A 23,913-nucleotide genomic window follows, 5' to 3' on the forward strand; every position below is an offset into this window, starting at 1 on the left:
TATAAATCGGTTTAAAATCGTAAAACTTGATTTTAATGTCATTTTAATCAAATTTGAAGCAAATTTTCACTTTTCGCGATTTTCTGCCTTTTCATCGCCGTTCGGTGGGTTGAAATTTTTATTTAAAAAAATTCAAAACATGGTTTTCGATGTATTTTTCCCCGTAGAATTCGATTCTGAAGTCAAAAAAATAAAAATTTTCTTTATTTTTTTTTATTTAAAAAAAACCATGAAAAAACCGTAAAAAATGAGTTTTTTCGAGCAAAACCCCATAAAAAAGTAGCTGGACCCTACTTTTTTATTGCAAATACGGATTCAGCGTCGAAAAATACATAAGAATATATAGGTTTCGTTAATTGCACAGACACTATTGTTTTTTTTTGTGGGCCTGTGAAATTGATTTAGATTTTATGCTTTCACGATGATTCATTTTGATAAAAAGAGATATTTCGGGTTTCACTCGTGTAAAAAACTACGAATTGTTTGCCGACGTTTCGTGAACATTGCAGTTCACATCTTCAGGGCTGACCTGAAACTGAGGTATCAGGTTATGATGTTCTTAGGTATACTTTCTACGATGCCTGTGATTGGCCAGAGCGCCCCACCGTGGGGACTGGTCGAACTTGATTGGCCAATAAAGTCTTTTTTAAAAAATCCGGGAGAACGGAAAGCCAAATCGGATTGGTATTATATCCATTGTCCCTATTGATGTTATAAGGGGGTTTTGAGATTTCGATTGCTTGTCTATGTTTTCTTGGAGATTTGTTGTGTGTTTTTGCAATGACTGTTGTTTTATCAAATAAAATGTTATGTCCAGTTTTGATATGATGTTCAGCTAGTGCTGATTGCGTGAAATGTTTTAGCCTGACTTTACTTTCATGTTCCTTCATACGTTGGCTCACCGCTCTCCCGGTTTCTCCAATATAGACTTTGCCACAAGAACAAGGGATTTTATATACTTCTGTACCCCTGAAGGGTGCATTTTTATCTTTAGGGTTATTTAGTAGTTGTCCTATTTTCGCAGATAGTTTAAATATGGTTTGGATGTTGTGTTTGTTGAGAATTCTTCCTATTTGTTCTGTGACACCTTGGATGTAGGGTAGAGTGGTGGTTATTTTTCTCTCTCTTTCTTTAGTAGGTTGTGTTGACTTGCTTTTTTGAGTGTGTTTTCTTATTGCTTTATCAATTTGTTTGTTTGTGTAATCGTTCTGTATTAGGATTTGTTTAACGTTTTGTAATTCCTTTTGTAAGTTATCTTTGTCTGTTAAGGAGACAGCTCTGTATACAAGGGAGTTGATGACTAATTGTTTTTGGGATGGGTGATGGTGGGAGCAAGCATGTAAGTATCTGTTTGTATGCGTGGGTTTTCTGTAAACTTCATGTCCTAATGTGTTATCAGATTTTTTGTAAACTAATACGTCCCAAGAAAGGCAATTTTCCGTTTTGTTCTATTTCCATGGTGAACTGGATATTAGGATGTAATTGATTGATAAAATCGAAAGACTTATTAAGTTCATCTCTTCCATGTCGCCAGATGCCAATTGTGTCATCAACGTAACGGAACCGGAATTCTGGTTTAATTTTGGCTTGGTTAAAGATTTTAGTTTCTAGATGTTCCATAAAGACATTGGCTGTTACAGGTGAGATTGGGGATCCCATTGCTGCCCCTGAGGTTTGTTCGTAGAATTGGTTATTGAACGAGAAGTAAGTATTATTGAGACATTGTTCTATCAAAGGTACAAGCTCGAAAGGGAAGTTTGTGAAAGATTTAATAATATTAATCGTATCCGAGATTGGTACTTTCGTAAAAAGAGATACTATGCCGACAATCACTATGATGTCTTGGGGTTGAATATGAATCTGTTATATCTTTTTAATAAAGTCAAATGAGTTTTGAATGTGAGTGATGCCGTTACCTGTAAAAGGACTTAGTTTTGCAGCGAAGAAACGTGCTAGGTTGTAAGTTGGTGAGTTTATTGCGCTGACGATCGGTCTGAGTGGAATGTTTTCTTTGTGGATTTTTGGAAGCTTGTAAAGTTTTGGAGAGATGGGATTAGTAGGAATTAAATTAGATATTGTTTGGCTGTCAAATTTAGCGTCTTTGAGAAGAGTCTTTGTTTTACTGACTATTGTTTTTGTGGGGTCCTTTTTAAGTTTTTTGTATGGATCGTCAGTTAGAAGGCCCATGATTTTGTTGTTATAGTCTTCTTTATTCATTATTAATGTTGTATTGCCTTTGTCTGCGGGTAATATTATAATATCTTTATTTTGATTGAGTTCTTTAATTCCGATTTTTTCCTGTTTTGTTAAGTTTGAGGATGGAATGTGAGCTTGGCGTAAAATGTTGGCTGTCCTGCGTCGTATGTCATTTGCTTTTTCGGGTGAAAGGGTATATATTGTGGATTCTAAATTGCTGATTATTTCTTCTTTTGGGATTTTCGATGGAGCTACAGCAAAATTATGTCCTGTAGATAAGCCTGAAATCATTTCATTGTTGAGAGGGGGTCAGAGATGTTTTTTACTGTATTTGTTAGTTTAGTTTGCTTTACTAGAAGTAATTTGACAAATTTTTTTTTGTTTTTGGTGGAAAGCTCTTTAATCCATTGGGATTGGTCAAACGATATGCGGTCCAATGTGGACCAAATGTCAAATTTGAGAGTATTTGATAAGAAAAGGTGAAGTTTTAATAGTTTTTTAGAGGTAGTATGCAAAAGAAGTTTGGTATGTTGTATTCTTTCTTTAATGAGAAGCAAACTTGTATTATGCATGGTCGATTTGGATTTAGATGTTCCCAAATTATTTTTCAGTTGTAAGAATTTCGGGACTATTTTGTTGTCTGCACCATTTCAAAAAAGCTAAGGATGTTAGTAGCTTACCTTGAGAAGTCCTGAGCTTACTAAAGCTGTTGGTTTTAGTAAGAATACTCTCCCCGTAGAGTTCCTTGATAATAGATATTATGCTTTCACGATGATTCATTTTGATAAAAAGAGATATTTCGATTTCACTCGTGTAAAAAACTACGAATTGTTTGCCGACGTTTCGTGAACATTGCATTTCACATCTTCAGGGCTAACCTGAAACTGAGGTATCAGGTCATGATGTTCTTGGCCAATCAAGTTCGACCAGTCCCCAAAAACAAAAAACAAACAAAAAACAAAATTTGACAAATTACTTCCAGTAAAGCAAACTAAACTAACAAATACAGTAAAAAACATCTCTGACCACCCTCTCAACAATGAAATTATTTCAGCCTTATTTAAAGGACATAATTTTGCTGTAGCTCCATCGAAAATCCCAAAAGAAGAAATAATCAGGAATTTGGAATCCACAATATATACCCTTTCACCCGAAAAAGCAAATGACATACGACGCAGGACAGCCAACATTTTACGCCAAGCTCAAATTCCATCCTCAAACATAACAAAACAGGAAAAAATCGCAATTAAAGAACTCAATCAAAATAAAGATATTATAATATTACCCGCAGACAAAGGCAATACAACAGTAATAATGAATAAAGAAGACTATAACAACAAAATCATGGACCTTCTAACTGACGATCCATACAAAAAACTTAAAAAGGACCCCACAAAAACAATAGTCAGTAAAACAAAGACTCTTCTCAAAGACTCTAAATTTGACAGCCAAACAATATCTAACTTAATTCCTACTAATCCCATCTCTCCAAAACTTTACGGGCTCCCAAAAATCCACAAAGAACACATTCCACTCAGACCGATCGTCAGCTGAATAAACTCACCAACTTACAACCTAGCACGTTTCCTCGCTGCAAAACTAAATCCTTTTACAGGTAACTCCATCACTCACTTCTAAAACTCATTTGACTTTATTAAAAAGATACAACAGATTCATATTCAACCTCAAGACATCTAGAAACTATAATCTTTAACCAAGACAAACTTAGATCAGAATTCTGGTTCCGTTACGTTGATGACACATTTGTCATCTGACGACATGGACGAGATGAACTAAATAAGTTTTTCGATTTTATCAATCAATTACATCCTAATATCCACTTCACCATGGAAATAGAACAAAACGGAAAATTGTCTTTCTTGGATGTATTAGTTTACAAAAAATCTGATAACACATTAGGACATGAAGTTTACAGAAAACCCACGCATACAAAGAGATACTTATATGCTTGCTCCCACCATCACCTATCTCAAAAACAATTAGTCATCAACTCCCTTGTATACAGAGCTGTCTCCTTAACAGACAAAGATAACTTACAAAAGGAATTACAAAACGTTCAACAAATCCTAATAGAGAACGATTACACAAACAAACAAATTGATAAAGCAATAAGAAAACACACTCAAAAAAGCAAGTCAGCACAACCTACTAAAGAAAGAAAGAGAAAAATAACCACCACTCTACCCTATATCCAAGGTGTCACAGAACAAATAGGAAGAATTCTCAACAAACACAACATACAAACCATATTTAAACCACCTGCGAAAATAGGAAAACTACTAAATAACCCTAAAGATAAAAAGGCACCCTTCACTGGTCCAGGAGTATATAAAATCCCTTGTTCTTGTGGCAAGGTCTATATTGGAGAAACCGGGAGAGCGGTGAGCCAACGTATGAAGGAACATGAAAGTAAAGTCAGGCTAAAACATTTCACGCAATCAGCACTAGCTGAACATCATATCGAAACTGGACATAACATTTTATTTGATAAAACAACAGTCATTGCAAAAAAACACAACAAATTTCCAAGAAAACATAGAGAAGCAATCGAAATCTCAAAACCCCCTTACAACATCAATAGGGACAATGGATATAATAACAATCCGATTTGGCTTTCCGTTCTCCCGGATTTTTTAAAAAAGACTTGATTGGCCAATCAAGTTCGACCAGTCCCCACGGTGGGGCGCTCTGGCCAATCACAGGCATCGTAGAAAGTATACCTAAGAACATCATAACCTGATACCTCAATTTCAGGTCAGCCCTGAAGATGTGAACTGCAATGTTCACGAAACGTCGGCAAACAATTCGTAGTTTTTTACACGAGTGAAACCCGAAATATCTCTTTTTATCAATAATTGGTTTAAAATTGAAAAATGTATGGTTAGGAAATTTCAAGAAAGAATAAGAATTCTAAATGAAGTGTTGAAAATTCAACAATTTCAAATTAGAAAGTTAAAAGTTGTGTTTCTTAAGATCAAAAGAGATCGAAATTGAAGTATCTGAAATTGATACCTTAGTAATTGAATTATTTCTTTAATTTGTATTGTTACAATTTTAGAGTCCTGAGTTTTCATGTTGAACGCTACATTTTCAATCTTTCCATTTCATAAGTTTTAATTTTGAAATTAAAATTAAAAGATGTTGCATGTTAAACTGAAAAAAATACTGTAAATTTCTTTTTTGATTATAAAAAATTGTAGTGTATCGTCGTCCCGAAGTTCGGGATGACTACTCCAATATGTATCATAGGCTTGACTAGTCTCCTCGAACTAACATAATCCAGTACCTTTTCCAACTACCTCAACTTTTTAGGACGGTTATATACAACCCAAATAAATTTGTCTTATCATTTCAATATTAAATTATAATTTTTTATGACATGCTAATGTAAAATTGTAGAATTTCAGAAGTTTTCACTTTAAACCTTTCAAATTAGTTTAAAATTTTTAATTGTTAAAGTTTCATCGTTTCAAATTAAAAATGATTTAAATGTAAAAGTTATGAATTGAAATTCTATTTTGAAATTATTGAATTTAGTAAATTGCGAGATTCTTTAATTCAAAATAAAACTGTAATTTTAAAAACTGCGAAACATAGAAATTATATAAGTTCCATTTATTTTCATTCTTTTCGAAGTATTGGTTATTTTTCTCAAAAACATACTAATAATAAACTTTTAAAATAAAAGGTTTGATATAAAATTTTATAATAATCATTTTTTATTTAAAATTGAATTTCTCAATTTAGAATGTTTTCAATTCAGAATTCTTGACTTTTAGAAAGTACTCTCTAAATATGAATCAGTGGAAAATCGACTGACTGAAATAGTTATTAGACATTTCACTGATTAATCAGTGACTTCGGACTTATTCACTAATCAGTTCAGTAATACCAGAATAAATCATGTGAAGCATGACGTCTAAATTTTTAAGTTAATCGTTGATGTTACTCCTTTACTTAAGTGGCAATAAGAATTCCTTAATGAAATAAATTTGCTAATTTACGGGCTGTAAGTCTGCTGAATTAACTACGGGATAAATATACTCTTACTCGAATATGAAGTACTTACTAAACGGCTTTGTAAATGACAGTCCAATCTTGAAATTAAAGTAATATGTGAGGTTGCTTGTCATTTAAAGGATATCTGAACTATTCACTTTTTTAAATATTTGATCAGATTTATGGATTTTAAGTTTTTACTATAATTCTTTGATTGAATGTACTAAAATATTATTTTATTATGATTGCTAAATTGAAATGGTGCTAAATTGAATTTTACAATAGAATCTACGATGATTTATATGCCCGAAAACGGAGGTCGCAAATTGAAGTGGAACTCGTCCTCAAAAATTAATTATATTTCATGAGATGTGAAACTTCTAAAAAGAGAATTCTAGACCAGAACAGAGTAATCTCAATTAAAAATCTGCAGACTGAACCATGAAAACCGCAATTTGAATCGCGTTAGTAAACATTACGGAGGGTGCAGGGTTGGGATCTAATTAAGCTGATTAGTGAACGTTAATTAGATTTATGTTCTGGAAGGTAATTTTTCTTTGCTTTAAATTTCGCCTGCTCCAAGTCATACAGTCATGGTGAGATACAAAAGGTCTCCTACAATGAATCACTACGGGTGTAATATCAACTTTTCCTTTTCCTCCACAAATTATAAACCAGGCTCTGATTAGATAATACCAATTTTACTTATTTTAAAGTATGAGAAAATTTGTCAGAACTTCGTAGTGGTAGGTACGCATGCAATGGTGGATACGAATTCAGGATGTAAAACTATACGAGACATGAACGCAGAAGAGCCTTTATAACCATTGAGTCGTTTCGATGTAACGACCCTCTCCTTTCGAAGCGATACTTGTGTACCAACCCTTAAAAAACGCACTTAAGCCCCTAAATCTTATTTTTCGTCAGTTATCTTACTAAGGTGCTACCATTTTTTTGCTATAAACAAGTTATCCGCATTCATTCACTTATTCAGTACCAAAACTCTGTTTGTTCACATTCATATTTTTCCATAAAAAATCTGTTGTCATAATTTATACACTGAACTCTCGCTTTCAGTCTAGTATCGACGGCTTTCTTCAAATATTTTTGGACTGAATTCGGGGGAATCACTATAGTCGACAGAGTACTCGCGCACTACGGCCCTTCTAAGTCGAAAGTAGCAAATGCTCTCGCGCTGCTCCTCTGAGAAAATGCGACGGCCAGCAGTTCTAGAATGGCCAAAAAAGAGGGGACCGAAAGCGAGAGTTCGATGTATATGGTAATTTCTAGATTATAGTTTCATGCATGATGGAAAGGCACCTTGCCTAAATGATATTCCAAATAAAGTCTAGAAATATGAGGGGAAAGAAAGGTATGGGCCAGGGTTCAATAGAGTATAGAGAGGAGAGGGGTGGCCAGAGTTATGGAAAGACGGAGTATTGGCACAGGCATTTGACTATTTGGACCGACTTGAGATAGAAAGTGAAAGTTATGGTGAAAAGGGGGATAAAAGAGGGTTCAATCAAGACAGCATCGGACATTTTCAGAGGGACAAAAAATAGTGTAAATGTAGTAAAGCACGTAGAAGATAGTTTCTAGTTGTTGAAAGGAGTTAAATAGGGTCGTACTATGAGCCCACTTTTATTTAATACACAGGATGGACACGCTGGAGCTTACCAAAAAGTATGGAACCCATCTTACGCGCTAATGCTATTCTTATGGGAGTGTATGCGGGGTTTCATACATTTTGGTAAGACCCATCGTGTCCACCCTGTATAAATCCTCAAATTACAATAAAGCTAGAAGAAGCTAAGGAGTTTTCATATTTGTGATATATCTTGAAAAAAAATGGAGATCCAACAGCTGTTATAAATTAAAGAATAAACAAAGCAGAAGGGATAATAAAATAGATATTGGAAATAGTATAAGGAACATTAACAAAGATTGAAGAAGGATAATGTTATTTAATATGGTTACAAGAAAGATATATAACGTTAACACTAGTATGGGTAGAATATGTCAATGGGAAGAGGAAACATACGAGCATGTACGGGAAGGATATAGGAGAGAAGTGAAAGATAAAAGAAGATGGTAAAAGAATGTGGTAAAGATTTTAGGAGAGGGTGGGTTGGGTGAGGTGTATATGAATGAATTGGAGGAGGCTAGAAGAGCGAGCAAGAAAGAGTAAAAAAGTGAATGTGAAAAATGGCAAGGTTTAGTGAGAGGAGAAGTGAAAAAAGGAAACGAAAGCCGCTTAGAAGCGTAAAGGTTTGTAGCTAATGATTACGTAATCGCAAGATCGTTCGCCAGTACGTCCAAAAAAACCCTATCCTAAAAAGAAAAGTAAGGATCTAGATACAAGAATTTATTTGTATCAATAGTTGTAAAAAGTTGTAAATAGCATGGATAAGATAATATGAAATACGCAGGTGGTAATATGGTAAGAGACGGAAATCATCTTAACCCTTAGGGGACACATTATGATTAAAAAGAGTCGATACTTCTTAAAACTGGTTTGGCATAAACTAAACTTTTTATAGACTCAAGAGAATTTTGACATGTTCATTGTGTATGGTTTGAGGTCTATGTTAATTTTAATCCGAAATATTGAGTGAGTCCGTGGAAATACGTCTACGAAATAGATAGTTAGGGAAAGCTCAGATATTTCCGAGCAGAATTGCAGAGTGATGCAGGAGGAAAACAGATAGGCAGACAGCAGAAGTACTTTCCAATAGTTTCATCAGTTTGAATTCTACTCCCGGAAATGCGGAACAATACAAAGAAGAGAAACTGTCTAGGTTTCAAGATATGAAATGTGGAATTAAGGGAAGTATATTCTTGAAATGTTACATAGCTTAATGTTCTTATACATTAACTTAATCCTACTTATTTGCTCAAAGCTAGATATACGCCCATTTTTTGATTAAAGAAATATAATTCACTTTGAAATTGATCAATATTTAACATTATTAATAAAATTAGGCAAAATCACCTATTGAGCATTAGCATAAAAACAAATCGCTGCAAAGTAGTTTGAGTACGTTCAGTATAATGTTTATCTTTAATTGCGATGATTTCGTGAACACTATGCTTTTTATTTTTTATTATAATATGTATGTTATATTATACATATTATATTTATATTGATCAAAAATTACATTTACAACCACATTTTGTTATCGAATACGAGTAATTTTCAATTTTTAATTCCAATTTATTTATTAATTTTTAAGACTTTACAATGGTTTTTACATGAATAATTGATGAGTTTTGAGACTGAATTTTTGTCTGTGAAGTTCGACAGATTTTTGGCGTATGTGTACGCTTATTACGTAAACATGAAATATGAGGTTCTTTGACTTGGTGACCCTATCCTTGCAAAATAAATTAGGGCTTCGGAAAAGGCAGATTCCTTTTTTGTGCGTCTTTCATACTGACCGATGGATTATACCGAGAGTAGTCCCCGGTCTACTTCGCGTCTAAAGGGACAACTCGATCCTTTCGAAGTGAAAAAAATGAGAAGAAAATACGGTCGTAGTTCCGGCTCATCTATCTTGCTAACTTTAGACCACTTGACACTTAAAGCCTTGTGAAAATTATATATAAATAATCTCATTAAAAAAACTTTTTGCAAATAGAATTAAGCAATGATTTATGATACACACGGAAAAAGGAGCCTTAAACTAGCCACCATAGGTCTTAAATTAACCCTGTCATAAATTAAATTAAATAATTAATTTATACCCTTTATGAGGTTTTAATTGTTTAGGTTAAAGTATTCTACATTTCTGCATGAAAACATTTTTATTTCAGGTATATTTTATCTTGGATTAAATTTAGTCCCAAATACGTTTGAATTTCTGTCTTACAAAAAAACGACAGAATTTCAGCCACTTTATTGACATGAACGTCAAGGGAACTAAATTCGAGCCTGATCTAAAATTGAGCTATTCCTATCTCTAAGAATTTATTTGATTTTTCCATCGGTAGTAAACAAATTTACAACATACACGTAATTATAAACTTGTTATATCCTTTCTTCGCCTAAGACAATGTTCCATACTGTTTTTTCACCCCTTCCTTCTAACTCTACAATTTTTTATTTGTTTATGTTAATCTTAAAACCTATGTTCTTTATGCTAGTGTTCAATCTGTTCAACATTCTCTGCAAGCTATCGACTGATTCTGCCGTAACATACTTATCATCTGCAAACGCTAACCCACGCACCTTCACTGTTCCGAGATTCACACCTTCTCCTTCAAGAAGAGCCATTTTTATTCATTTTTTCATAAATACAAGTACAATAAATAGCCAAGTGGACGTAACGCATCCTTGTCTAGTAACCTGCCTAATAACAAACCACTTACTCTGTTATACATTTACGCTTAAACTCAATTTAATACCTGCATGTATTGTTTTGATTGTTTTTAGAAGCCAACCATTAACTGCATACTCTATAAAAAACTCCAAAACCCAATCATATGCACCTTATCAGACGTTTTTTCCAGATTAACAAATGTTCAGAAAAGTTTTTCTTTATTTTCAAAGTTTTTTCTGTGATCTGCCTCAAGCTGAACCTTTGATCCGCACATGGTCTTCCTGGCATAAATCGACATTTGACTTTAGATCTCTTTTCTTCTGTTATTAACATTACCTTACCAATAACTATATTTTAATATATTGTTCCTGTGGTACTTAGTTATCTGATAGCTCTATAATTATTGCAGTTACTTTTAAATCCTTTTAATTTAGAACTTCCCCTATCGCAGCACATATATTCATTAACTAGCTCAGCCTTTCAGAAAAATACTCGGCATCACTATTAAGAACTTCAAAGGTAATACAATCCACACGAGCAGCATAACCATTCCTAAAGTTCTTAATTATAGTTCTAATGTTAGAAGTACAGATTCTGTCAACGGGATTTTCTAACATATCGTCTTCTGTGTCGCAGTTATTATGCTCCATGGCTTCACTTCGAAATAATTTCTGGAAATAGTCCCAATAATAGTTTTTACTTTGTCAGTATCCCGCAAACATTCACTGTCGGCATTTTTAATCAATGCTCTGTGCTAATACTACTTCCTATCATATTCTTCTTGACCTATTTCCATGAGATCATATTTCCTCTCTCGTAAAACTGTTGAATTAATCTAGTTAGATTTTATTTTGCCCATTTTTTTTAAGCAAATTGGCAATAATTTTCTGCTTTCTTTTTACTTTTGATCATATAGTTTTCTTAATTTTTAAAATAGTTTTTGAAGAATTAATCCCGATTTTAGAAAAGGGATAAATATGCATGTTTGATGATCGTTAACAGAAAAACGGCGATCCTCAAAGTACACTGATTTGGTGTAATTTTGAGTAGCAACAAAAATAAGACAACAGATAATCAGAATGCAATTATGTTCATATTATAGTTTCACGCTTGGAGTATTCTTACTTTGAGAACAATCAAATTATTTCGTGTGCATAACAAATAAGCCACAACAAAAATGATTCCGCTGGTTGTGTGTGTGTGAGAATAGGGGACTGACTGAGATTCTTGCAAGTACAGAACAAATCTTCTATTAAAATAATAATTTATAAAAACAAATAGGTATACTAATTTGTGTGCGGAAATGAATTTCGCTGACAAAATGGTTTTTCCTTACATTCCTCAGTGATAAGTTCGAGGCACAATTAACATCCGACAATGGAAACTCAACATGGGTATAACGAACGTGGACTAAGTACACGGTTGCATAATATACGGGGCATAATGCGAGGAAAAATAAACACACACGTTATATGCGAATGTAGTGTACGGTTGTACGCTCTGTTTGTACGACGAGTTGACGCGCATTAATTTCAGTTACTTATGCCATTCCCGTCCTACGGCCAAACTGCAGCTATGCAAAAAGATTGAATATGAGACGCAAACATTTGCACTAGTACCTGCTTAGTATGGTCCATGTAACCGTTTTCTTGGCGTTCAACCCCCTCGGTCTGCCGTTTATTATATGATGTACACCATCTAACGGCTATAAATCAAACACCCGACAACACAAATCCGTGCTATGCATGTTCGCTTAACGCTTCGGTTTCCATGCAAATGAGCTATACAAGCGTGAGTTAGGTGTGCAGCTTCATACAATAATTAACACCAGAAGTAAAAAGTTGATCCAACTAAATACAAAATTTAGTACGTAGACACATTAGGACAACAATGTATCTAAAAAAAAGTACTTGAGTGCTTAACATTTTAGCAACTTAAAATTAATTTGCATTAAGTTTAGCTTTTTTTTAGATTTAGGAAACATTTGTTGAATGTAAGTCCTCGGAATGTAAATTCCAGAATGGGAACTTAAATTTAGGCTCAGGGGCTAATCACTAACAAATCTGGTAATCTTGACATTGTAAATGCTCCTGATCAGAACTTACATGGGATTCTACACACTCGGCTAAATTTGGCTAAATTTGACTAAAATTGACTAAAATCGAGACTACTGCTCAATTCAAGGTTAAGAATTTTTATCTTACAATTCAATAATTTTTTAGACGCCATCATAGATTTTGAAATAAATCTCTCATTTCCAAACTATTACTTAACAGCGTTGTTAATTCAAATAAATCGCTTAATGAACAAAATGAGCCGTCTTTCGTTGAAACCCGATCATTTTTATTAATTTTGTATTAAAAATAAATTTACTATATTTCCTATTTGCCGGGTTTCGTAAGCAAATAATCATTTGGAGGAAATGTGAAATATTGGGGCCATCTTTTCATAGAAACAATTATCGCAAACTTGTTTGAAATACGTGTATCTTTTTTGTTATTCTAACTATTTTTTGGTGCCAGAAGAAACAATTTGTATAGTATGTTAAAGTATTATTAAATTTAAAAAAGCGACAGAATTTCTAAATTCAAAACGACTAATTCAATATGTGAATTAGAATTTTATAAAGATTTATTTTAAACATTTCGAATTAATATTTATTCAATTTTGAAAATGTATGCATGAAAATTCTCAAATTTGGTCAAAAGTTCTAAATTTTCAAAATGGAACAAATTTCAAATGTAAATCATTTAAATTATCATCAATATAAATAATTATAAAACAAAGTAATAAAACATCTTAAATTTTGAAAATATAGTAAAATGGAAAATTATTTAATATTTAACTGAATTTTCAGCCAATAATCTTCAACCCTGGTAGAAATTGCCTTTTTATGCCTAAACTAAATATTGGCTCTCACGAGGCCGCAGCCAGATTTCCTAGCTGGAAGAATCTAGGCTTTCCCTCTTCTGGCCCTCGACAGGCTATTGTCGTATGCTACTTGTCTTGCATTATTTATATACTCACTTTTCAGCACTATATTTTTTAATTTAACTAGATAAAAATTTTATTCATAAAGATATATTTAAAAAATAATTTCTATCAATTAATTATTTTCTTGAGGGGACCTTGTAAAGCCTTCGACATGTAAAACGTTTGAAAATCATATATAACAAATCGAGCTTTAAAAACCTTTTTTCCTCATTTCTAAAGTATCGGATAAATGCCGTCAAGCATTTATGATACCGCATTCAGAGTGGCATCGTAGCTATGGGGATTAGGCGTTCGACTTATAAGCCTGCGGTGCGTGCGTTCGATTCTCAGCGCTTGCGGATATTTTAATGATCTGCGTTTGTCTTTAGTTATTAGTAATAAATCTTCTCTTGTCAAATTTAATAATAAGTTTAGTTTTAGAATAACTTTGCAAAGAAAATGTATTTTAAAATTGGATTAATATTTTCCTTCTTTAAATCAAAAATTTCTGGTAATGGTTTATGGCAATGTGCTGGTTAAAGTTGAATACTACTGCAACCATAGCATCACACTTCAGAATTTAAAGCATGATCAATTTAATCATATTTTATTTGAATCAACAAAATAAAAAACAATAGCATATGCTTTTGAATAATAGTGTGTGAGGGACTATCTAGATTCTATAAGGACCCTATTAATAGGCCCTCAGTGGGTTGCCTACTGATGATCTCGCTAACTGAGCGTGATGCTTTCGCTTGCGCCCTCGATACATTACGACCCAGAAGTTAGATATGCATACAGATTTGAAAATTCGACCTCGAATAAAAAATGAAATAATAGACATAGCCAAAAACTAAAAACACCGCTGGAATCATCTGAGCCACATCTCTAGGTGTTTTTTTTCACTTTTTTCAAAAAGTCATTTTTTTAAACAATTACGTTGTTAATTAATATATATCCTTCACTATAAAACAAACCCAAAGTCCTAAAGAAAAAGTGAAGATAGTTCTGGATTCTCCTCCGCAATATCTCCAGGTATTTAATTTTTTTTTTAAATTGATTATTTAAACAATTATATTGTTTATAATTTTTAAAAATTTATTTAACAATTGTGGTAAACAATTCCGAGCAGTTAAGTGAAAAATAACATATCTATGGGATATCGTGAAGCTGTGTGCGTAGAGGGGGCAAAATCAATGTTTAAACTAACTTTTTTTGCGTTGTTCAAGATTGTTTTTCATTCATGATACTTTAAGGTATGTTATTTTTCACTTAACTACTCGGAATTGTTTACCACAATTGTTAAATTAATTTTTAAAAATTATAAACAATATAATTGTTTAAATAATCAATTTTTTCAAAAAATGAAAAAAACACCTGGAGATATTGCGGAGGAGAATCCAGAACTATCTTCACTTTTTCTTTACGACATTTGGTTTTTTTTATAGTGAAGGATAAATATTCAAATCCATATGCGCCATGGGATATCGTAAAGCTGTGTGCGTAGAGGGGGGAAAAACAATGTTTAAACTAACTTTTTTGCATTGTTCAAAATTTTATTTATTCATGATACTTCAAGGTATGTTATTTTTCACTTAACAACTCGAAATTGTTTACCACAATTGTTAAATAAATTTTTAAAAATTATAAAAAATATAATTGTTTAAATAATTAATTTTTTCAAAAAATGAAAAAAACCACCTGGAGATATTGCGGAGGAGAATCCAGAACTATCTTCACTTTTTCTTTAGGACTTTTGGTTTTTTTTATAGTGAAGGATGTATGTTAATTAACAACGTAATTGTTTAAACAATGATTTTTGTAAAAAGTAAAAAAAAAACACCTAGAAAAATAGATCAGACGATTCCAGCGGTGTTTTTAGTTTTTCGCTATGTCTATTATTTCATTTTTTATTCGATGTCGAATTTTCAAATCTATATGCATAGATAACTTCTGGGTCGTGATAGATTGCCACTTTAGGGCATCGATGAGAAATAGGAAATCCAGACAGGACCTCTTAAGAACCAAGTTACAATTTCTACCCGGGAACCAACAAAAGACTTTTTAATAAAATAGTTAAACTTTCAACCAAGTAGTTGAGTTTTTAATCAAAGATAAATTTTTAACAAAAATCGTATTAATTAATATTTCAATTCAAAAAGATTTTCATTTTAAATCACAAAGAGCTAAATGCCTGATTATTTTTTGAATCGTTGAATTTTTAGCCAAAAAGATAAATTTTTAAACAAGATGATTAACTTTTTGCCAAAAAAAGACCAATTTTCAACAAAATAGTTACATTTTTAACAAACAAAAATGAATATATTAAACTAAAATAACGAATCTTTAAGGAAACTATTTAATTTTTAATAACGTATTTTAACGTGTAACTAAATATGTAATTGAATTATTGAACAAAAATGACGTATTCTCAACGAAAAATATAATAGTTGTTATTAAGGCTAAAAATGATTTTTATTTTAATCAAAAAGTGTTGAATTCATCCAAAAATATAAATTTTTCAAAAAAAAAAAATTGAATACACAAACCAAAAAGATTTTGACTTTAAACCAAACAGTTGGAATTTTAATAAAATTTGTAAAATTTCTCGAGAAAATTCAAAAACATTTTTGAAGATTTTAGATAGATAGAAAAAGTATCTATACATTTTTTATTTCACCTGTCGCTAAAGAATTTTGGGGAAAATTTGGGTAGCGTGAACAATATTTAGGACAATTTGACGTATGAAAAACTTAAAAAAATATTTTATAAATTTTTGGAAATCTTTTAACGTTTTAGAATATTCTTAATCTCTTGAAAACTTGAAAAAATGGTATCCTTTATCTTCTTACATATTCTCTTAAAATTAATTTAAAAAAATAAAGGATCACTTTATATATTCCCAGGAATCTTAACAAAAAATGTTATTACAATGAAACATTTCAAAATATTTTTACAACTTTACAATTTTATATGGAGCCCTTAAAAAACTAAAAAAATTTTCAAGTTTTGAAAAATGTTTTTAAATTTTTTTATTATTTTTGAAATTTCTCCTAAAATTAAAAAAAAATACTACAAAATCTAACAAAAATTACTTTGAAGCCTTTTTAAATATTTGCTTTAAACAAATTTTATTAAATAAAAAATCATTTGCATTTTTCCTGGAAATCGTTACATTATTTTTTTATTGTTTACAGACTTTTAAATATACTTAAAAAAGTTCGAACTTTATTCTTTGAATTCTTCAAGAATCCACTTTATGTTTTTAATTTATTGAAATATTTTTACAATTGAAATTATTTTTGTATCTTTTCAAAAGTTTGAAATATCTTCTAAAATTATTCAAATTTTTTAATGTTGCAAAATGAAAAATGATTTTAAATCTGTTGGACATATTTTCTTTAAATTAATTTTTCAAATTAAAAAATCAATTAAATATTTCCCTGCAAGTTTAAGGAAAAATGTTGTCGGCTTCATATTTGTGAAAATCTTTAAAAATTACCGCTCTTGTCCTGCCCACGGAGGGGCAGTGAAATACTACTTTATTATACTGCTACGAGCGGCACTTCTAAAAATTGTCTTATTGTCTTAAAAATTTCCAGATTATTTTTGGACATTATTAAAATCTAAAAATCTTAAGATGAATCTTTTAAAATAAAACTTAGATCATTTTAATTTTTCCAAAAAATCTTATTGTGGGCACCAGTAATTTTTTAGTTACCTGTATCGATCGTAAATTCGGATACACTAAGTTTTTGTCCATAATTTTATTTTTCTCTTTTTTTAAGTGCGCAAAAGTTTATAAACTATGGTGTAGAAGAAAAATGTTAGAAACAGAATTATTTCCCAATATTGAAAAACATTTACAATTAAAATTTTCTTTTTTATTAATAAAGTTTAGAATCAATTAACAATACACTTAATCATCAAGTAAAATTAGGTATTTGGACATTTTTGTTTACTAAATTGATGCTGAAGAAAATTCCTAACTTTTGTTATGAATATATTTATACATATAATCCCATTTAACATTGTAAAGGGGATATGAATATAATCGTTTTTCATTTTTAAAACATTTCGTCAAAAAGTTAAGAACAGAATTCTCCCCTTCTTAATTATTGAAGAATCGTTTACAATTTACAACTTTCTCTTTCAGAGGTCAATTTTCAGAATAAAAATTCAAATGTTTCGTTATATCAATCTTTCATAAGGTGTGAAGCTGTCTCAGATAAAAGATTTTTAAAAATTCTTAATTTTAGTCATATATTGTCTCTGTTTTGTCCATGGCTGAAGTAACCTTTCTGTTATCGTTAGACAGTTTAATTTTTTGCCCACGTGCAAGAAAATCGTAAAAGGAGTAAGTTACTGAACTCGTATAACTAAACCATAAATTTCAAGAATTCATATACATATTTCACCACACACTTGAGTTTGCAAGGATATAGGTGCGGTGTCGTATAACAAGAGCATGGACATGGTTTCCGTCCACCTTTCAGCATAAATCCTTGTTTACGTCCCCTTCAGTAATGAGATCCGCGTTCTGATCATTGAAGGACAACGCATGTTCTCTTTGGAAGGCTCAGGTAGACAGAAAAGTGAGAATGAAGGAGGCACGATAATTTAGTTGATAATTGAAACGGAAAATCGAAAATGATATATTCACTGATTTTACAACCAATTTCACTCCATATGGACGATTTGTATCGTTCAATTGCTATAAATAACCGATTACGCGATTATCGATTTTCCCGCCTCAGTTGTCTGTAATAATTATATCTAAAATATGTACCTCTCGCTTAATAAATTCAGGCTGCTGTACAAGTTAAATAATTGAAAATTGATACAAACTTAAATTACATTGTTAAAATTTCATTAAAAAATATACAGGATTTTGTTTTATAAGATAAATTTAGAAAATCGATCTTTATGAAAAAGAAGTATTGGTAAGTATTGGATCTAATACATTTTTCGCGAATAAGTATTGGAAATCTAATACTTTTTCACGAAAAAAGTACTAGACCAAGTACTTACCAATACTTCTTTTTCATAAGGGAGGGAATGTCAGCAAAAGAGAAAGACCGAGGGAAAACCTGATAGACCCGAGTAAAAATGCTTCGACTTGAATTCAACGTGGTTTTGTCTTGAGTTCGTCTCCAAGACATAGATGTCTGGCTGCGTCTCAAGACTTTTTCAAGACATAGGTCTTCTTCTTACTTTTATGGCCACCAAAGGTAAAACGGCGTTTACTTGTCTTAAGTCGAGCCTTGTCTTGACTGGCTCCATCTCAAGACTGAGACATGCTCAAGTCGGCCTTTTCGACTTTAGCATGTCTTGATTGGGGGCAATTTAAGTCGAACTCAAGTCGAAGCATTTTTATTCGGGGAGTTAGCGAATATTCGATAAACTGAAGCTATTTTTCATTTTATTCTTTTATCGAAAACTCAACAATTTTATTTAAAAGCAATACTTTCTGGTTAAAACTTCAACTATTTTGTTGAAAATTAATATTTTTTGGTTGGATTTAACTGTTTTTGCATAAAAATATGAATATTTTTTGCATGAAATTTCAACTTTTACCCTTTTTATTGGATAATTCATCTTTGTTAGTTGAAAGTCGAACTACTTTGTTAAAAATTAAATGTTTTGGTCAATGATTCATCTTTTTCAGTCGAACATTCCTGTATTTGGTTGAAGATTCCCGACTTGGGTTAAAAGTTCGTCTTGTATGGTAGAGCATTAATCTTCTTGGTGAATAATTCATCTTTTCGGTTGAAAGTCCATTTGTTTGATTTGAAAATTCAACAATAGATTAGATTGAAAATTCCTCTGAAAATTCGAAATATTTGGCTGAAAATTCCCATAATTTTTTTAAGTATTAAACTTGTTTGGTAGATAATGAATCTTTTTAGCTGAAATCTATTTTTATGGTTTAAAATTAGTTTGTTTTTGTCGGAAATCAATTTTTTTATTTAAAATTTAACGATTCTATTTTTTGTCAAAGATTTATATTCTTCAATAGAAATGTAATCTTCTTGTTGGACAATTCTATTCTAAGTTCAAAATTCGCCTTTAAATTAAAAATGAGAATGTCCTAGGTAAGAATTAAACTACTTTGATTAAATTAATCCTTTTATCAGAAGACTAATTTTATTAGTTAAAACTTGATCTTTTTGCTTAAAAATTGATTTTTTGGGTTGCAAATGTAACTATTTTGTTGAAGATACGCTTTATTTTTGTTTGAAAATTTAGATTTCTTCATTTGAGATTTATGTTTTTTTTAAATTAATTTATTTGGTTGAAACCTCTTTCTTTTTGAGTTAAAAATTTTTGTTTTTTAAGAAAACTCATATTTTATGGTTGAAAACTCATCTGTTTCGAAGAAAGCTCATCATTTCTCTCGAATATTCAAAACTTGGATGAGATTTTTTTTCTTTAATGATTGAAAAATCTTTCTTCGTAAAAAATTCCACTCTCTTGTTGAAAATTCTCCTTTTGGGTTTAAAAATTAGACTATTTTTTATGAAGATTCAACTAGGATCTTGAGAATTCGTGGCGCTTGTTTTCGTTCAACTGTTTTTTATTCAAAATTAAAATATTTTTTTGGTGAAAATAGCAAAGTCGATGAAGCCTTATAAAATCCTGTATGACTGTTGTGACTAGAAATGTATAAAATAAATGTAAAGACAGTTTTTTTACCTTGAAATTATTGATAAAATAAATGAATTTTAAAATTGGGATTTTGTAGTAACCCATGTGAAAAAATTGCATGGAAGTCTGGTGTTACATTTGCCCAGGTCTGACTTTATCTAAACTTTCTAGTCAGGAAGATCTGATCTGTCGTAGCTTGGGTCAGCCTCAAGACTGGAAACCAGACCATTTTCAAAAATTACTTTTTTATAACATTTTATACTTATAACCACAGCCGAAAAAGGTCGTATCCCACGTTAAAAAAAAAATTATTTTTATGTCAATTTCCAACTAAAGGACCTTTATTTGAAATATGTATTTTTCCACCTTCTGAACACTTTACCCTGCAACTGTTTTTTATCTTTCCTGCAGATAAAATATAAAAAATAAATTAACTTACCTATTTAGTCGAATAGTGCTTTTTGTCTCTCGCACCATAAGAGCCTTTTCCCAAAAGTGTACAGCCTCAGGCAAGATTGTGTTCTAAAAACAGAAAATAAATGTTTTCCTTTAGGTTTTTCAGTAAATTAAATATACGAAATTGACACTACAGTTATGTTAAAGCAGAACATTAAAAAAACATTTCAGGTCTACAAATTGAAATATCGAAATGGAAAACTGAGAGATTGCGTTAGTCTCTTATGTACATACGGATGATTTTTAAATATCAGGCCCATCTTCCAAACACCGTATTGTAAGGTTTCGTAAGATTTTTGTGAAATACTCCACTCCACTTCTTAAATAAGATATAATATTTTTTACTTCATATATATCAGAAATATATCAATTATTTTTACACTGCGAATGATATTTCAGGGGGTTTTAAATTATTTAAAAGGTTTTCAGTGAGTTCATAGGATTTCATGAGACTTCAAGGAATCTGAAAAAACTTAAGGAAGATTATTTAAATATTTTTTTAAATATTTGATCAAATTTCAATGGGACGATCAAATGAATCTGAAAGGTAGGAAGCTGAAAGATGGAAAAAATTTAAAAATCGAATGTGCAATAATAAATTCTCAAAGGCTGACAAATTATCACATAATCAGTAGAATACAACACATTTTATGGGATTTTGAGATATACCGAAGAACTTTAATGGATTTAATGGATTTTAAGGAATTAACGATTTCTGTGTATTAGAAAGGATTTCAAGGGATTAAAAGATGTTCACAGTTTTTAAAGGATTTCAAGAGATTTCCATGAAGATCAATCGTTTTGATTCCACGAGATTTGATAGAAAGTTGAATCCAAATGTAAAAAAAGTTAATAATAATTAGAATGATATTTAGAAAAAGGAAACCTACGTAAGAAATCTTTGAAACTTATTCCCCAAGTAAGGAATCGTAAGATTTTCCTGACACCCTACCCTCAAAAAGACTAACATAAAAAATGAGCGCTCCCATAGATGTATCTTAACAAAGGCAAAGAAAATAGAGAAATATGATTTTATATGAATAAGGATGGAAATTTTTCATAAATTCAAGCATTTCGTCCCAGTTGTCAGACTTTGAGAATTTATTCTTGCACGTTCGAATCTGAAATTCTTATTTCCATCTTCCTGCTTCCCACCTTTCAGATTCATTTGATTGTCACATTATATGGCAGAGGATTTAGAATAGAGATAGATTGTGCCTATAAAAGAAGGAAAATGAAGGAAATTTATATTGAAGAAATACTTTAAATCAGTACTTGACTCTAAATGAGGGAAGTGAATGAATTGGAAAATTTTTTAAAGAAATTCCTCAAAGGAAAATTAAAAAATTAGGATAACAGGCCTTATACATTTTTCTTAAGAATGGAAAATTTCCTGATCTGAATAAAGTAAAACAAATAAACTAAAACTAATTGCACCAAGGAAAAAAATTATTAGTGAGTTTGGAAACAATTGGCCTGGAGGTGAAAGAAATTTCTCGCTTCTTTAAGGTTCGTTAACGCTTTTCAGCAGAAAACGCGAATACAGGCAAGAAAATTGGAGAAATGGGCGGTATTACTTCCATTTACCACGGGGCAAATGATTGTTAGGAGGCAACGAACTTTCTGCCCGGACGACTCATTAATATCGGCTTAATGGGACTCATTGATAATTAAAATAGGAACTAACAAACGAAGCATGAACAGCACCACCTGCTAGCGCTGAAATCATCAGACTTTCATTTAACTGTGTTCCACTTCGGAAAAATTGACGCTTAAAATTATATCTGTTTTTGAATAACGTCCTTCACTGAAATGAAAATCATGCAAATTTTATATTAAAGGTGCACAAAAAACTAATAATTAATATATTGACTTTCCTACAAAATATTTTTTCATAATATATGAAACTTTTTATAATATGTATGCTAAAAAATCGATCGTGAACCTTTAAGCCTTGTGTGCACACCGGGTAACTGGGTAACCGTGTATACACACCCAGGAACCTTTTTGTATGCAGGTGAAGTAAAAAATTAATATTCCGATTGGGGACTTATAATCTTGTTTATAAAGAAATAGGTACAAGTAGGGTCAATGACCCAGTCGCTGAACACCCCCCAGTGAATGAACACTAATGCGAAAAATACATAATCACAACCTTTCAAAACTTAAGTCTTTATGATTATTATTTGTGTTCACTTTAAATATTTAATACCTCACTTTAATTGAACAGTGGACACCCAATGGAGATTTTTAAAAAAACTCAACTTTCTAGCATCATGTTAGAAGAATGTTATTAAAAATAGCAATACATTCTTAAAACAATTATCTTTATTAAATAAAATTAATTAATTCCTCGATCTGACTGAAAAGTTAAAAAAGTCAAAAGAAACTGCTTTAAACCCTTCGTTAGCAGAGACAATTTGATAAAAAATGCCCAAAATGGCAGGAAAATTAGTTATCCTGAAAATTTGTATTCTGGGGTTTTTGAAGTCGCTGAATCCGAATATAAAGTCAAAATTCGAAAATTCGAAATGGCGGATCCAATACGGTGGAGGAAAATACAAAAAAACGGCTCTATTTGGATAAATCTTGGCACTTGAACCCGAAAGTGCAGTCAAAATTCAAAAACTCCAAATAGCAGAAAAAAATATCCGCCATTAAAATTGTTTGAATTTTGACTTCAAATTCTGATTCAGCGACCCCAAAACCCCGTACGTACCGAGATTTATCCAAATCAAGCCGTTTTTTTGTATTTTCGTCCACCATATTGGATCCGCCATTTAGAATTTTAGAATTTTTACTTCAGATTCGGATTCAGCGACCCCAAAAACCCCCGAGTACGACTTGAATGAATGCAAAATCAGAGTAAGTTAAATTGGAAAAAGAAGATTGACACTTTTTGCGTCAATGCCAACGAAGGGGTTAATAAAGAAAAAACAACATTGCTGTAAACAATAACAAATTGTATAAAAAAATTTATTCGACTTTTGAATTTATTTGATTTATTCATTTTTATTTGTTTTTTTGAGAACCTATTAAACAGACTTATGGCAATGAAATATAGAAAGTTTTTTCGATTCGCATTCTATGGCTTATTGTGACGCCTAATGAAGGCTAATTGTTAACTTGATACATCTAATATTGACGATTCCGAAAAGAATTTACAAAAAGAATCAAACCGAAGGTCCTATGACAAAGGTACCGAACGCGTCCTCGAGTTGCGGATAGAGGGTCCCTGTACCAAGGGTTTCTGCTGAATATGGTTACAAAAATAAATAGGCAGTCGCGGACAATTGTCCAG

The 23,913-nt window shown here is 31.4% G+C and overlaps 1 protein-coding gene across 2 annotated transcripts in view; it reads right to left on the bottom strand.

Moving 5' to 3' along the window:
• The window catches only part of LOC117174149 (leishmanolysin-like peptidase), a 680,179-nt gene that overhangs the window by 109,523 nt on the left and 546,743 nt on the right, over positions 1-23,913 (bottom strand). For both annotated transcript variants that reach the window (XM_033362964.1, XM_033362962.1), the window contains exon 4: positions 20,596-20,678. In XM_033362964.1, coding sequence (XP_033218855.1) covers positions 20,596-20,678 — 83 coding nt within the window. The remainder of the gene's footprint in view (positions 1-20,595; positions 20,679-23,913) is intronic.

This window comes from Belonocnema kinseyi, chromosome 6, assembly GCF_010883055.1.
Source record: "Belonocnema kinseyi isolate 2016_QV_RU_SX_M_011 chromosome 6, B_treatae_v1, whole genome shotgun sequence".
NCBI lineage: Eukaryota > Metazoa > Arthropoda > Insecta > Hymenoptera > Cynipidae > Belonocnema > Belonocnema kinseyi.